Genomic DNA, 16,148 nt, shown 5'->3' on the forward strand with positions numbered 1-16,148 from the left:
CCCCATCTGTAGAGTAGGGATAATTCTCATCTGTCTCATGTCATTCAGTTGTCTTTGTCAGGGACCTGATTTGTGAGATCAAGATACATTCCTCCAGGGCTGATGCAAATCTTAACAGAAGTAATGCCAGAGGATACCAGACTGCCACTCTGACCACCCTACCCTGCAATGCTGGTGGCCAGAGCTCAAATTGGAGCAGTACATCACATATGGGGGAACTGTCATCTCTACCAAGCTGCCATTTTGTGTTCCATAATCTTGGCTTTCATATTTTTGTAAAGGGGGTTCTCTATCCCCATATGGCTGCAAAGATAACCTTGAAAATGTGAACCATGTGTAAGAGGTGCAGCCATGCCTGCCTGAGTCTGCAGAGAGCCTGAAACAATACCTCACAGAGACATGAAACTGCCCTTTTCCTGCTGAAGTGTTAACTCAAATGCCCCATGATGCTGATTTCAGTGTTAACACGAATTGGTTCACTGAAGTTCCCAGCTTGGAAGGAGAGGAGAATCATAATATGGAGATCTCACAGTCTCCTGGTGCCATAGGGTGGGTGGTGGTTGGCAGAGAGCCATCACTTTCTCCTTTCCACAGCTGAGAAGGAGCCAAACCCCAGGAACCCAGTGTAGCTCAGCAGAGCCTGCGTGACAATATTTAGAACATAAGAACGGCCATACTGGGTCAGACCAATGGTCCATCTAGCTCAGTATCCTGTCTTCCAACAGTGGCCAGATGCTTCAGGGGGAATAACAGAACTTGGCAATTATTGAGTGATCCATCTCCCCTGTTGTCCAATCCCAGGTTCTGGCAGTCAGAGGTTTATGGGTACCTGGAGCATGGGGTTGCATCCCTGACCAGTTTGGCTAATAGCCATTGATGGACTTATCCTTCATGAATGTATCTGATTCTGTTTTAAATCCAGTTATACTTTTGGCCTTCACAACATCCCCTGGCAATGAGTTCCACAGGTGAACTGTGTGTCATGTGAAGAAATATTTCCTTATGCTTGTTTTAAACCTTCTGCCTATTAATTTCATTGTCACTTCTGGTTCTTGTGTTATGTAAAGCGGTAAACAACATTTCCCTGTTTACTCTGTCCATAACATTCATGATTTTTATAGACCGCTATCATATCCCCCTTGGTTGTCTATTTTCTAAAATGAACAGTGCCAGTCTTTTTAATCTCTCCTCATACGGAAGCTGTTCCATGACCCTAATCATATTTTTTTGCCCTTCTCTGTATTTTTTCCAGTTCCAATATATCTCTTTTTGAGATGGGGTGACCAGAACAGCATGCAGTATTTAAGATGTGGGCGTACCATAGATTTGTGTAGTGAGACTATATTTTCTGTCTTATCTATCCTTTTCCTAATGGTTCCTAACATTCTGTTAGCCTTTTTGACTGCCACTGCATATTGAGCAGATGGTTTTCAGAGAACTATCCATGATGACTCCAAGACCTTTCTTGAATGACAGCCATTCATTTACACCCCATCGTTCTGTACGTACAGTTAGGATTAGGTTTTTCGATGTGCATTACTTTGCACTTATCAGCACTGAATTTCATCTGTCATTTTGTTGCCAAGTCATCCAGTTTTGTGAGATCCCTTTGTGACTCTTCACGCTCAGCTTTGGACTTAACTATCTTGAGTAATTTGGTATCATCTATAAACTTTGCCCACCTCAGTGTTTACCCCTTTATCCAGATCATTTAGGAAACTGTTGGTCAGCAGAGATCCCAATACAGATTTTTGGGCAACTCCATTATTTGCCTTTCTCCTCTGTGAAAATTGACCATTTATTACTCTGTTTCCTATCTTTTAACCAGTTACTGATCCATCAGAGGACCTTCCTTCTTCTTCTATGATGGCTTACTTTTCTTAGGAGCCTTTGCTGAGGAACCTTGGCAAAGGCCTTCTGAAAATTCAAATATGCTATATGCTCTGGATTGCCCTTGTCCACTTGCTTGCTTTGACACCCTCAAAGAATTGTAATTAAGTAGTGAGGCATGATTTCCCTTTACAAAAGTCGTGTTGACTCTTCCTCCAACATGTTGTGATCATCTAGGTGTCTGATAATTCATTACTATAGTGTCAACCAATTTTCCTGGTATGAAGTTAGGCTCACTGGCCTGGGATTGCCTCTGGAGCCTTTTTAAAAAATTGTCATTACATTAGCTATTCTCCAGTCGTCTGGTACAGACAGGGGCAGCTCTAGGTATTTTGCTGCCCCAAGCATGGCAGGCAGGCTGCCTTCGGCAGCTTCCTTCCGGGAGGTCCCCTGTCCCGCGGATTCAGTGGCACGCTTGTGGGAGGTACGCCGAAGCCACGGGACCAGCGGACCTTCCGCAGGCATGCCACCGAAGGCAACCTGCCTGCTGCCCTCGCAGCGACCGGCAGAGGGCCCCCCCGTGGCTTGCCGCCCCAGGCACGCGCTTGGCGTGCTGGTGCCTGGAGCCGCCCCTGGGTACACAGACTGATGTGATAGGTTACATACCACAGTAGTTCTGCAATTTCACATTTGAGTTCCTTCAGAAGTCTTGGGTGAATACTGTGTGGTTCTGGTGATCTAGTACTGTTTAATGTACCCAGTTGCTCCAAAACGTCCTCTATTGACACCTCAATCTGGGACAGTTGCTCAGAATTGTCACCTAGAAAGAATAACTCATATTTGGGAATCTCCCTGTCATCCTCTGCAGTGAAGGCTGATGCAAAGAATTCATTTAGCTTCTTCACAACAGCCTTGTCTTCCCTGTATGCTGCTTTAGCACCTTGATGGTCCAGTGGCCCCACTGACTGTTTGGAAGGCTTCTTGTTTCTGATGTGCTTCAACGTATTTTTGCTGTTAGTTTTGGTGTCTTTTGCTAGTTGTTCTTCAAATTCTTTTTGGCCTGCCTGATTATATTTTTACACTTGACTTTCTGAAATTTATGCTCCGTGCTACTTTTCTTGGTAGGATTTGACTTCCAATTTTAAAAGGATGTCTTTTTGCCTTTTTTACTCTGTTTAGCTATGGTGGCATTTTTTTGGTCCTCTTACTGTTGTCTTTTTTGTTTTGTTTTGTTTTGTTTTTTTTGTTCAATTCAGGGTATACGTTTAGTTTGATCCTCCTATTATGGTGTTTTTAAATGGTCTCCATGCAGCTTGCAGGCATTTCACTCTTGACTGTTCCTTTTAAATTCTGTTTAACTAGCTTCCTCATTTCTGTGTAGTTCCCCTTTTTGAAGTGAAATGCTACAAGTGGTGGGTTTCTTTGATATTTCTCCCTATAAAGGTGTTCAATTTAATTACGTTATGGTTGCTATGACTGAGCGATAGTCACCTCTTGGACCAGAGCCTGTGCTCCACTTAAGACTAAATCGAGAATTGCCTCCCCCTTTGTGGGTTCCGGGATCAGCTGCTCCAAGATGCTGTCATTAATGGTGTCTATTTTGAGCACAATCTATTCCAAGTAGCATGGCATTTGGGTGCCTTAAGTGGGCAGGGCTTTTTCTATGGGCAGCATTTCCAATTTGTCCCCTTCTTGTAGCAGTCACAGAGTAGGGTAATGAGCTAGAGGGGGCACCAGGGGATGCTTGTGCTTGATTAATGTACTCTGTTTTCCCTGCAGCGTTCATTGGAGGTGGGGGAGGCTTCTTCCAAGCTGCTGAGAGGCAATGTACCTCATTGACATGTCACTGAAATGATGTTCCAGGTGACCCACTCCAGGCTGTTCAGCTTTGCCTGTAGGTGCTTTCAGGGAGGTGTGTGCGGGAGAGAAGGCAGGTTGTGAAATACCGCCTCAGGCACTGAGATCTGTCTTGTCTGCTGCTCAGTCCTGGTGGAGGATATCTGGGGAAATGTCAGCAGGAAAATTCCACTCCTGGAGTCTTCATGCAACTTTAGAAGAGACCTCTATTGAACTTCTGCTCTTCCATTTGGCTTGCAGCTAGATCCAAAGTGGCAGTGGTCTGCTCTGCTAAAACAACAATTAGTCTCTTTGCTAATAAAGACAAAGAACAATGTCTGAGGCCTCAAAATAAATCCCCCTTTCACATTTAATCAGCCAAATGCCTGGAAGGAAAGAGGAATAACTGGCAAGGGAGGTGGTGGTGGAGATAATTAAAAGAAAAAAAAAACAGCTTGTGAAAAGAAACTTGCTGAAGTTATTAGTGGCAGCTTAAACCCACGCTGTAGTGGAGCCATTGCCAGGAGTATAGAGAGGGGTCGGGGACTTGTATGTGTACAGTTACATGTATCCACCACTGGAGACGAGTTTCTTTGCTGTAATGGTTTGATTCTCAGTCCACTAACCCCACTTCGAAAGAGCAAGTGGACCATGGAATCACCCACTTTCCTTCTACTGTCTGTCCTTTGAGCCACAAGCAAAGAACACTGGGATCCAGTATGGGATGAGCTGCTTTAGTTGGGAACAGCACTTGCTTCTGTAACTCTCCTCAGCTTCTTCTCAAAGCACTTCACGAAAGCCAGTATTGCCCCATTTAACAGATGGGGGAAGTGACTCGCCCAAGGGGATATAGCAGGTTGGTGACGGTGCTGGCAATAGAACCTAGGAGTCCTGACTGCCAGTTCTGTGCTTGATGGTATATAGCTTCTGTAGGAGACTTGGGATACGTACTGCAGGGGAGAGTAGAATGCAGAGGGAGTAAAAGCAGTCATTTTGGGGAATAGCCCAGGGAGAAAGGACTTCTGGAACTTGAGACCAGTGTCTCAGGCAAAGCTCCAGTTAAAATCAAAAGGGAGTTCTGGTTGTGAGAGGAGTGCAGGGTCTGACTAAATCGAGGAGAAAAACAGGCAAGGGCAAGATATCCCAGAGATGCTCGTGGAGCCAGGACGATGGGAGTAGGAAGAGGAGATGAACACCTGGAGAAGCTGAGATGGGATCAGAGAAGCTGTCAGTCCAAAAACACCTGATTCTCCTCTTGCTCATGTTAGCTCCTACCTCATCTGACTCAATAAAAAAAATATCCCCGGTTTATCTGGCCATGTTCCTTTCTTCCAGGTAGCTCAGATTTCTAACAAGGAAATATTGTTGTATGTATGCCATTAAGTCCGATGTGGACAGCAGTTGGTGAGCAGAAATTTCAGGGATAAGGCATTCTTCTTGCAAGAAGGTCAGTCTGAGGTCATGCTGGGTTTGGAGGTGGGCAATAGACAGATCTCCGCTTGTCCTCTTTGCTCCTGTCTTCTAGCCCATTGGCCAGGGACATCCCCGGAGCTAATTTCAGTGTAGCAGTCTGCTCAGGTGTCAATCACAATGTTGCTGCTGTTAGAATAGAGGTTCCAGCTGAGATTCGTGGTTCAGGGTGCTAAATGTGGACATAGTGATAGACACCCTGTGCCCTGAAGAGTTTCCATATAAACACTAAAGACAGACAATGGGTGGGAGCAAGGGAGTATCATCATCCCCATATACGGGTGAGAATCAAGCCACAGTAGATATAAATTACTTGCCCACACACAGAATCTGGAATCGAGCCAGATCTCTGGCGTCCTCAGACCAGCGCTCCCATTTGACCACTTTAAGGCAGTTGTTCTAAGGCCCTTCCCTTTTGGGCTCCCCTCTTGGCATCTTATCTGAGACATTTGCTCCCTCTTCTTGGCAGATGCCCCTGCGTCCTCCTCTACCTTCACCTTTTCATGATAGTTCCTCTGTTAACTACTCCCAGACCCCTCTCCTCTGTGCTCATTTCCACCATCAAGCTGCTTCCCTCATTGCAGTACCTCAGGGCTTGTCTGCATGGGAGATTGAGCAGAGTAGCTCCCCATGTGGACACTTATTCTGGAACAAGAATGTCTCTCTCTGATTTAGCGTCATCTACTTTGGACCAAGTCCTCCATCTCCACTGAGTAATCCATAAGATTCCGTGGAGGAGATCCCAGACCTCTTCTACCCTGACTCTCTCTCTGGAGTCTCTCTGCAGGGTTAAATGGATGTGTCTGTGCTGGGAAATGGTTGGAGGACAGACCTGCATATCTAGACAGAGAATTTCAGCAGCAACTTGTTGCACCGCTGGCCACCCTGGGAGGATTTGTCCGTCGCTGCGCGGCTGCTGGTTCCCCGCTGCGTGAGAAGGTGTTAATGACTTTTTAACACTGTGCAGTGGCAGATCAAACCACGGGGCGATAAGATAATGTTTGTTCTGACCATATAAATAGAATCCCATGTTCTGGCACAGGGGGATGTGTCTCCTGGAGAGCTGCGGCTGCAGCCTCTCTGCTCACATTGTTCACTGCATGGGACTTGGTTGATCTGCCTTGGAGAGAGGTATGGTTGAATCCCCCCAGCTGGTCCCAGGGGTTCACTCACAGAATGGGGGAGATGAGGGTTCTCTTCCCAGGCTGTGGACTGAGTTTCTATAGCGAAGCACCGTGAACTGCTGGTGCAGTTTGCAAAATCCTGGTGAAATCCTTATGGGCAGATGCTTTACCCCCTTCATTCACATGCCAAGGCGAGGAGGTGCTGTGCAGACTGTGCACCGTGTTCGTTGTCGGATTTGGAGATATTCTTATTGTTTCTAGGGCTCCAGGGCCTTATGTGCCAGCGCCTAGATGAGCAGAGGATTTGGGCTTGGAGGGCAGAGCCTGGCTGGATTGTGTCACTCCTCATTAGAACCGGTGGGACATCTTCCATGAAAACCCAGTGGTTCAGGCATTGCGGAGGCAGGGGGAATGTCATGGAAACGGTTCTCTCTCTCTCTCTCTCTCTCTCCCCTGACTGGCTCTGTTCTCCACAAACATCCTGCAAGCAGTTGCCTGGTGTGCTGTTGGCTCAAACCAGCCCTGAACGCATTGCATGCTATATGACAGCACTGGGTTTGGCCATATCTCACTGGAACACTGCCCATTCTAGTTTGCTGCTTGACGTTATGGAAGAAGGTTGACCAATTCACTTCTCCACACTGCCGCTCCCCAAAAACTGTACCTGGTGATTTGGGCAGTGCGGGTCAGGGGAGTCCTCCTTCCAGCATCTAGCTCACTCGCCATGAGCTTCCTTCATCTTTGCTTTTGTTAATGGTGGCAACGGTCTTAGAATCATAGAATATCACGGCTGGAATATCACGCAGTCAGACATGGCTCTTAGCCAGCCAGTAAAACAGAGGTTTATTCGATGACAGGAACAGGGTCTAAAACAGAGCTTGTAGGTACAGAGAACTGGACCCCTCGGCCGGGTCCATTCTGGGGGTCAGTGAGCCAGACCCCCACGTCTGCCCTCAGCCAGCTCCAGACTAACAACCCCTTCCAGCCCCTCCTCTCTGCTCAGCCCCTTTCCCGGGCCAGGAGGTCACCTGATCCCTTTGTCTCCAACACCTTCAGCTGGCACCTTTGCAGAGGAGGGGCCCAGGCCATCAGTTGCTAGGATACAGAGTGTCAGGCATTTAGGTGCACTGGCCCTTGCTCTCCCAGATACTTAAGAACTGCCATAGGGACACTGAGGCACCAACACAGTATTCAGAGAAAACATTAAGAACATTCCCAGTTCGTCACAATTCCTTTTTAAGTAATATCACACAATGGGCTGCTCCTTTTCCCACCAGTCACCTAGGATGTTTATCTAGTATGTGGGAAACACACCTGGAAACGGAGGCTTTAGGATTATCTGTGATACAGTAGCACTTTGGACCCCAGTCAAAGATCAGGACCTGGTTGTGTTAGGTGCTGTACAGACACACACAGCAGAAGGCCCTTGCGCCGGGGTGTTTACAATCAGGACACAACAGGGGCATAAAGCAGATGGTGGAGTGGGGATGGGAAGGAGATGGTAACAGTATAAAGCATTTTCCACTAAGCTCTAAAGTCTCCACTCCCGCCTCACTGCCACGCAGTACATACCGCCAGTGCGCTGTCATTCTGCCTTATAACTGGGGTAACCTTCTCAGTCTGAGATGTGTGAGCATCCCAGCTTTATGGGCCAGTCACTTCTGGAAGGTGGAAAATCCTGAGTTTGGGGTGGATTCCTACCCCCTGTGTTATAATGCCACTTATCTAGCATGTGTTATTACAGCCTGGAGTCCACTCCACCAGCTACTGCAGAGCATCCATTCTTGTAGGGGGTGGGAGGGGGTTCACAGCCCCCCGGCAGTGCTAGGCAACTGCAGATAGTAAATAAAATGGTTTTATTGGCATCATGGTCTACTGCAAGAATCATGTGGTGTAACTTGTAGGAGTTAGAATAGAGCTGAGTGACTAATCTCCTTTTTCAGTTCAGTTAGAGAACCAAAAAAAAAAAATGTTTTGAACTGAAACTGTTTTTGTGGCTTTTCTTGCTGAAATGGAGGAGGAAAAGGTTTGGGTCAAAGGGAACATTCTGAATGTTGATTTTTCCAAAGGGAAACGTTCAGTTGAAATTTTTTGACATTTCAAAAAACCAAAATTTTATTTAGCTGAAGCTTTTCCCGAATTTCCTGAATTTGCAAATAGCTTCGCAGCATTTTCCGGTGAATCTTCTATTCACCCCCCAAATTTTGCCCAGCTCTAGTGAAGCGTGCCACCAAAGACAGCGTGATACGTGCAAAGGGAACATGAAAATGAAAATGGAAGGTACACAGAAAGCAAAGTTAGTGCTGAAGAGCAAATTTCCTAATGCCCACCTGGCTTCTGCCATACCACATAGCTTGACTGTTCCATTGAGACCATCACTGGATTGGCAGGAGCAACTGCAGGTTAGAAGTAAGGTGTCCTGGCAGAGCTCTCTGTGCCAGCCAGCAGCCTTGCAAGGTGCTTGTCCTGGTCAGGCCCTCAGCCCTTCATCCTTGCATTTGAATCTGAGACAAGGTCCTTTAAATCGGAGACAGAGTCCTTAGCAGGCAGGCCACGCTCCATGATGGGCATTACAGGGCCAGCGGTGGAGGCAGTCCTCTGAGTGTGTAATTTTACTCCCACCGTACTCTCTGGACAGGCTTTTCCTTTCGTCATGCTATCTGGACTATTACATTAAATTGCCTTCAGCAATTGCCTGGCTGTCTCATTGATTTTATCTGGAGAGTCCATTGGTGAGGGAGCCTGAAGGTGATGCCGGGAATGTTAAAACAATAAACTCGTTTTGCACCTGGTCAGAGAGACCGCAGGGAGTTTGTGACTCAAAGGAGCAAAGTGCGGGGAGGGGATGGAGTGTTGTCTAGGGGGAGGGTGCATTATACAGGAGGCCTAAGCTGGCAGAATCTAAACCCTTCAGGGCATGGGCGCTGGAAAGAATGCAAATGTGTATGTGGTGGGGGGGAACATAAGGGGGGAAGCACAAGCTATCTCCAACAACCTGACCCTCCTGGAAATCTGGAGGGAGCACCTGCTCCTCCTCTTCTTGTCCCTTACCCTGGCTGCTGGCAGTCTGAGTTCCCCAGGTGCCTGGTCTGCCCCACTGGCCAGTTCCTGGCACTGAGAAAAACTGCCACTGGGGGGTTGGAAGCTGGCAGCATGATGCAGAATGGGACCAGCTGCATGCTGCCCGGGCCACTGCACGCTCCCTCCCAGCCAGGTTTTAAAAAGGGGGATGTGCTTTGCCCCCCTGTTTAACAAGAGTGATTGTGTGTGTTTGTGTGTAGGGGGAGAGCAATGGGGCTTTGCCCTCCCCCCCGGCCCATCTCCGATGCCAGCGCTTCAGGGTACGTCGACACAGCAGCTGGAGGGTGAGTCCCAGCTCAGGTAGCTGCCCAGGTGCTACTTTGGGATGTGACAGCGGTAGCAGGAGCTAGCCCTGTGGGTACGATCCCGCCTGACAACTTGGGTACAGGTGGCAAACCTGAGCCACCCCCGGGCCTCTGTTCTGTTTAGGTGCTCGCTCAGGCAGAGCGACCGTGTGTACGTCTGCTAAGCTGGGAATGGCACCTCCTGCCGCTGTGTAGACATCCCCTCAGCAGGGACATCTGGTGTCACCATCCCACTCTCCTCACACTGAAAGGGGGAAGCAAGCGGCCTCCAAGGTATGAGGTGGATGTAGGGCGGTAACACAAGTGAAGATTGTGCCTCTGGTGTGTGTTAGAAGGAGGGACTTGCTATGGTCACTGGGATGCATGCTGCTTGCACAGACAGCACTAGACCTTAGATCCGCTCGCAGTCTGATCCCTGACATTTAGTCATCGACAGAACTCCTTTGACCTCTGTAGTGCTGGCTCCGTCCCTAAATTAGACCAAAATCATTAGTAAAATCAACACAGCATAGTGGATGCAGGACAGAGAGGGAGTCAGCAGTAGGTGAGGGACTGCTGCTCGAAGCGGGGATGTAGGGCACGAAACGTGGCTCCACCCAGAGAGCTTAGGCATTTTCTTGTTCTTTCTTGGATTAAATCCCTCCTCTTCGTACACTGGAGCCTGTCCCACTGGAGCCTGACCGGAGGCCGCCAGCGGCATGGATCGGGTTGTCTCAGATCTAGAACTTCTTGCAGCAAAACCTTTCACTTTGAAGCCTGGAAAATCAGGTTGGCATAACTGTGGTGCTCAGTGGTGTGAGAAATCCACTCACCGAGTGGTGTTGCTAAGCCAATCTAAGTCCTCGTATGGCCAGCGCCAGGCTGCCAGAAGAATTCTTCCGCCGACCTACCTATTGCCTCTTGGGAAGGTGGATTCCATACGCTGATGGGAACATGCTTCCAGTCGGCATAAGTAGCATCTACCCTGCCCTACTCAGCTGACAGTCTAACTAGCCAAGACAAGGCCTCAGAGAGAGGAGAAGCGACTTGTCCAAGGTCATCCAACAGATCAGTGGCAGAGGTGGGGGTAGAAGCCGGTCTCTTGAGTCGCAATCCAATGGCTGATCCAGTTGGGCCTATTCTCATGATGAGGCACACACAGTCCTTGCGATAGCAGACTGGCTCCCCGTGAACATAGCAAACTATCCCAGGGAGCCAGCTGGGATCTCATCAGACTCCAGCCGCTCTGGGTTTCAGGCATCTGCTGCCTCCACACCATTCTTGGATCATTCTTGCTTTTTCTCTCCGTCCTCTGCCCTGCGTGAGGGTGGCAGCCTCGTGCTCCTTGCTGATGATAATGAGAAGGGTGGTGCAGTGGTTATGGCATGCGCCCAGGACTTGGGAGCCCAGGTCCTCATTCCCTGCTTCACCTCTGACTTGACTTGGGACGAGTCACCCAGTGTCTCTGTAGTACAGTGCCCCATGTATACAGCAGGGATGGGGGCACTGCCCTGCCTCACAGAGGTGCTGTGGAGATAAATACGTTAGATTGTGAGGCGTTCAGACAGGAGGGCCTCCCTATAGACCGAAGGTGATCCTTTTATGCAAAATATTACACCTTCACAGCTCAGTAGTGATCCTCTCAACACCTTCAGACACAGGTGTCCGCCCACCCCCCCATCCCGATGGGGAGAAACTGAGGCACAGAGAGGCTAGTGGAAAACATCAAGCATCAGGCTACCCAGTGAGCCAGCATTGGAGGCCAAATTTAGACCTCTCTGAGTTCCTGTCTCCCTGTGATTGATCCACTAGTCCACGCTGCCTCTTAAAGCAGAATATTTTGCACAGCCGAGGCTCTCCTCCTTCCTCCCCCCCCACAGCTGCAGCAACAAACTTCTCTGGGACCATATGGATATATATTCATCTCTCACGCTCTCCCCCCTCAGGCAGAGCCCTTCCTCCAGCAGGGAGCCAAGGCTCCTCCGAATGCAGAAGCAGCATGCGGGCCCAGCTTATTATAATTTAGATGTATGTATAGGAATTCAATCTAGTGTCTTCCAGCCAGCATGCAAAGAACTCATCCTCCTGTAAAGAACTCATCCTCCTATCCCAGCTGCACATTCTCCTCCCTGTGCATTTGGATACATCTGTATTGTCCATGCAGGCAAATTCAATTTTCTCCTCTCCCTCCTTCCCCACAATACGAAATTAAGGATTAAGGTGGCTCTGTCCTTGTCGTGACCCATGGCAAGGATTTGTTTGTCTCGGGCATTGTTCATCAGAAGGGCTTTGCTCTCCAGTGCGTAACGTGTAACTAACATTTCTCCTTGCAGCACATCCTAATTTCCCCCTCCCTATTTGCCTGGGAGGCAGAGGGAATTTGTCTCGGGTCTGCCAGCCGTCCAAGCTTCCTGGTGGCACATTGAGAAGGGAGCTCTAAGGCTCTGATTATGCAGCAAAGAAAAATCCTGGCTGGCCCATGACAGCTGACCTAGGCTGTATGAACTTCTGGGCTAGGACCTGAGCTCTGGGACCCTTCCCCCTTGCGGGGTCCTAGAGCCCTGGCTCCAGCCTGAGCCCAGATGACTACACTGCAATGAAACAGCCCCATGAGCTCACGTTGGCCGGAACAGGGGAGCAACGTGTGGCTAGTTGCTGTGTAGACATCCCCTGCGTGTGCAGCTGCATTTAGGTGGCGACTGATATCTAACAGGTGGGGACCTGCCTTGATCTCACCGCTAATGCTGCAGTAGCCCACCTTGCTGGCTGCAAACCGTGCTCTAAGTTGGGAGGTTTCCCAGGAGGACAAGGGAAGAGGCTTAATTGACTCTGTCTCCCCACTGAGAACAGGGGGAGGAGCATGGCTTAAAGACTAGCTGCCAGGTGGCCTTGTGACTCAACCTTCAAAGAGAAACTGATGTCTAGGACCAGCGACAGAGGGCGTGGGGAAAAATCACTCACCCCCACTGTTGGAAAGTCAGAGCCCAGAGCCAGAACTCTGATAGGTGCGAGGCTGGACAGAAAGGGATGGCAGCTCAAACACTCCCTGTGGCTCTGGGACGGGAGGATGCAGGAGAGCAGTGAGAAGGTTTTTATCTTTTTTCTTTGTCCTTCATATTTCTGGGTTCAGCTGTTTCTGCTCACCAATGACATGGGCTTCAGAGCCTTCGCTTAGTTCCAGGAGTAACGGAACTAGCGTGGGTTGGTGGGAAATATTTAAATTGTCATTTTATTCAGAGGGTTTGAGGAGGGGGTGGGCAGGCTGCTGAATACTCCAAGGCTTGTCGAATGGTGGTCTCCTCTACTGCGATGCCTAAATCTATTCACACCCTTTTCCCTTTGAATCAGTTAGAAAATGTGCTTGGGTTTTCATCCTGTCATGGAAGGGGCCCATCTCTCTTCCAGCAACACACTGTGTTGTTCACGAATTGCTCTGGGCCCAAGGTGTTTGAACGAGATCCTCTTTGTGCAGTGACCAGAACGTGGGCTTCAGCAGCACCTCTGCCCTGCACTCCCAGTCCCTGAAGCTGAGCCCAATATCACATGCTGCACTGTCAGAGAGGCCAAGGACTGGAATCCATGGTTCCCATCGTCACTGGGCTGCGGGGAAGGAGAAAGCGAGAAGGGAGGTGCCTTGTACAAGGGGTGAATCCCTGAGACAGAGCTTCTAAAGAGGTGAGAGCACTGGGTGCTGCAGGGTTTTTTTTGGAAATCTGGTGTCACAGTGGGGTCTGCTCGGGGCTGAGATAATCTAGTCTGTTGAGGGGAACAGTATAGGACTAAAGTCTCCTTTGTTCCCATCAGGGGACATCTCGCTGGCCGATGTCCAGGACTGCATGAGAGTGGGGAGTGCATTTCCCTTCCCTCCCCAAGCAGGGACCAGTCCCTCCAGCTCTGAGCTGGAGTGTGCCCGGGGTTGGTTCTGACAGCAGGCAGTCTGGCAGCTACGCTGATGCGACTGCTCTTCCACATCCTTAACCTTTCGGAAATGAGGATTCTGCATTGCATGCCGCAATCAGGGGAAGTTTAATCTGGTCCCGGAGCTTGGTGTCAGACCCTCTGAAGGAGCCAGGTGCATTCTGGATGCTCATTGTCTGTGACTCCATTTGCGGTAATGAGTGCTGGGCAGGGAGAGACGTGCCGGCAGCTCAAAGATGGGCTTTCTGGGCAGGGCCTGAAGAGCCTTCGACATACAGATTAACCCAGAGACTGTGTCCTGGGACAGCCCATTACTGCCGCGCGATCACTTTGGACAAGCTTTCTTCTCCTTTGCTGCTTCTGTGCTGCATTGTTAATGCAGAAGCAAGAGCATTGAGGAGGCAAGAGAGGGAGCTGAATCAAACAGCCACAGGGGAAGAGTAGTCACTAATAAACGGGGGACATTAGGGCCTTAAAAAACTGAAGAAGCCTTGTTAGTAAACTTCAGGGAGGAGCCCCAAAATATCCCCAGCAAGCCTGGTCTCAGAACTGCCTAAATAGCCTCTAGTAATGTCTGAGGAAATGGTTATTGTTCGTTTGCATTGATCCCAGTTGAGATCAGGGCCCAGTTTTGTGAGCTGCTGCATGTACACACACTGAGGCTTTATCTGCACTACCAAGGTTGTGAGTAAAACTTTTGTCGGTGTGGGGTGTGAAAAAACACCCCCCTGCCCGACATAAGTTTCACCAACAAAAGTGCTGGTGTGTATGGCAAGGCTCTCTTGCCACCATAGCTAACTTTGCTTGTTGGGGGTGGCTGGCTGATGCTGGCGGGAGAGCTCTCTCTTGCCAGCAAAGAACTGATACACGAGAGACCTTACAGCTGCAGTGGTACAGCAGAGCCATTGTAAGGTCTGTCGTGGACACAGCCTGAGAGAGACAGTCCCTGCCCTGTTTGCTGTTCTAATGGCCCAAGGGTGGCCAACTTGTGGCTCTGGAGCCCCATGTGGCTCTTCAGAAGTCAATATGCGGCTCCTTGTACAGACACCGACTCCGGGGCTGGAGCTACAGGTGCCAACTTTCCAATGTGCTGGGGGGTGCTCACTGCTCAGCCCCTGGCTCTGCCACTGGCCCTGCCCCCACTCCACCCCTTCCCGCCCCCTCCCCTCAGCCTGAAGTGCCCTTGCTCCTCCCCAGAGCCTCCTGCATGCCACAAAACAGCTGATCGGGGAGGGAGGGGGAGGCGCTGGGAGTGGGTCTGATGGGGAGCTGCTGATGTATTACTGTAGCTCTTCAGCAATGTACATTGGTAAATTCTGGCTCCGTTCAGGCTCAGGTTGGCCACCCCTGAAATAGCCAAAAGAGTCTAAGGCGTGGATCATTATTATCCGCATTTTACAAATGAGGAGCTCAGGCCCAGAGGTGAAGGGACTTGCCCAAGGTCCCTCAGGAAGCCTGTGGCGGAGCCAGGGATAGAAGCCAAAAAGGAGTTCAGTTCTCACCTTCCCCCAGCATTCTAGGTGTGCCCTCTGAAATATTCAACTTTGCTACAGTCGAGTTCTGTAATAAATGGGTCAGATAACGCAGCTTAATAGTTAGACGCATGGAAAATTAAACACCGAGCTATGGTTATGATGGGGTTCCTGTTGTTCATTTCCCTCTCCTTTCTGCTCACTCTCTCACCATTTTCTGCTTACGCTTTCTCCCTCTCTCCTGCCTGCTTATCAGTTTCTTTGATCTCTCCCTCTCTGTTATTACACACTTCCTTTCTCCTCTGCTACCGCTTTCAATTCCATTTGTGTCCCAGCTGAATCGGGCTCCTTGTAACAATAGCCTTCGCTCCGCTGATGCTTTAGCAGGGGAAGAAAGGGGTGGGAATGGGGGGCGAAGGCGAGGTAGGTAACCAGATGAAAAGATCTGTCTAGCTCAAAAGCTGCCTCGCAGTCCAATCACAGCCTGTTTCTGAGCCATGTGGCAGCTTGCACGGAGCGGCTTAATTCACTCCAGGAAGATTATTCACAGATGCTGCAATTACATTGACAATATTGTGTCAAAAATGCGCAGCGGCATCAAAACGGGTGTGGGGGGCTTATTAGCCTGTTATTATCCATTTACCCAGATATCCCGGCTAATCAGCTTTCAGATGGCGACAGTTAATTGGTTTTGTTCGGCACGCCGGGCACGTCTAATTGAAATGGAGTCTTTCCCATTTCTGAATGGATGGGTCCTCAGCCATCGTTAAGGACAGAGCAGGGGATGGGCGCCACATCTCGTAGATTTCTTATCACGGATTGTCACAGCGGGGTGCAGCTGGGCTGAAGCGAGCCAGTGCCCTCGATTTCTCTCTTCATCAGGGATGGAGCTCTTCTTTCTCCATGTGTGCACCGGGGGCCTACTATGATCCAGTACAAGCCCTCTGCTTTTAGTAAGGTAGGGGATGCGAGTCCCAAATTATTTCAGCCCCTCGAAGCGTGCAGATCAGTCTCAGTCATGGGACGTGGTAGAGCATCTGGGGGAGGGAATGATAACAAAGCAGCAATCATGCAGCCTGCCGCCTCTCCCAGGAAGCCCATTATCATCCCTAATTTACATAGGAGGGAAACAG

At 49.6% G+C, this 16,148-nt stretch overlaps 1 protein-coding gene across 3 annotated transcripts in view; it reads left to right on the plus strand.

Moving 5' to 3' along the window:
• The window catches only part of ASTN2 (astrotactin 2), a 595,125-nt gene that overhangs the window by 73,867 nt on the left and 505,110 nt on the right, over window positions 1–16,148 (plus strand). Inside the window, exon 1 of one of the 3 annotated variants that reach the window (XM_050926898.1) lies at window positions 15,891–15,973. The exons of the other annotated variants lie outside the window; for them this stretch is intronic. Within the exon in view, the coding sequence (XP_050782855.1) occupies window positions 15,941–15,973 (33 nt within the window). The 5' untranslated portion in view covers window positions 15,891–15,940. Of the gene's footprint in view, window positions 1–15,890; window positions 15,974–16,148 lie in introns of those variants that run through there. 3 annotated transcript variants of the gene reach the window in all.

The sequence above is a fragment of the Gopherus flavomarginatus genome, chromosome 17, assembly GCF_025201925.1.
Source record: "Gopherus flavomarginatus isolate rGopFla2 chromosome 17, rGopFla2.mat.asm, whole genome shotgun sequence".
Taxonomy (NCBI): Eukaryota; Metazoa; Chordata; order Testudines; family Testudinidae; genus Gopherus; species Gopherus flavomarginatus.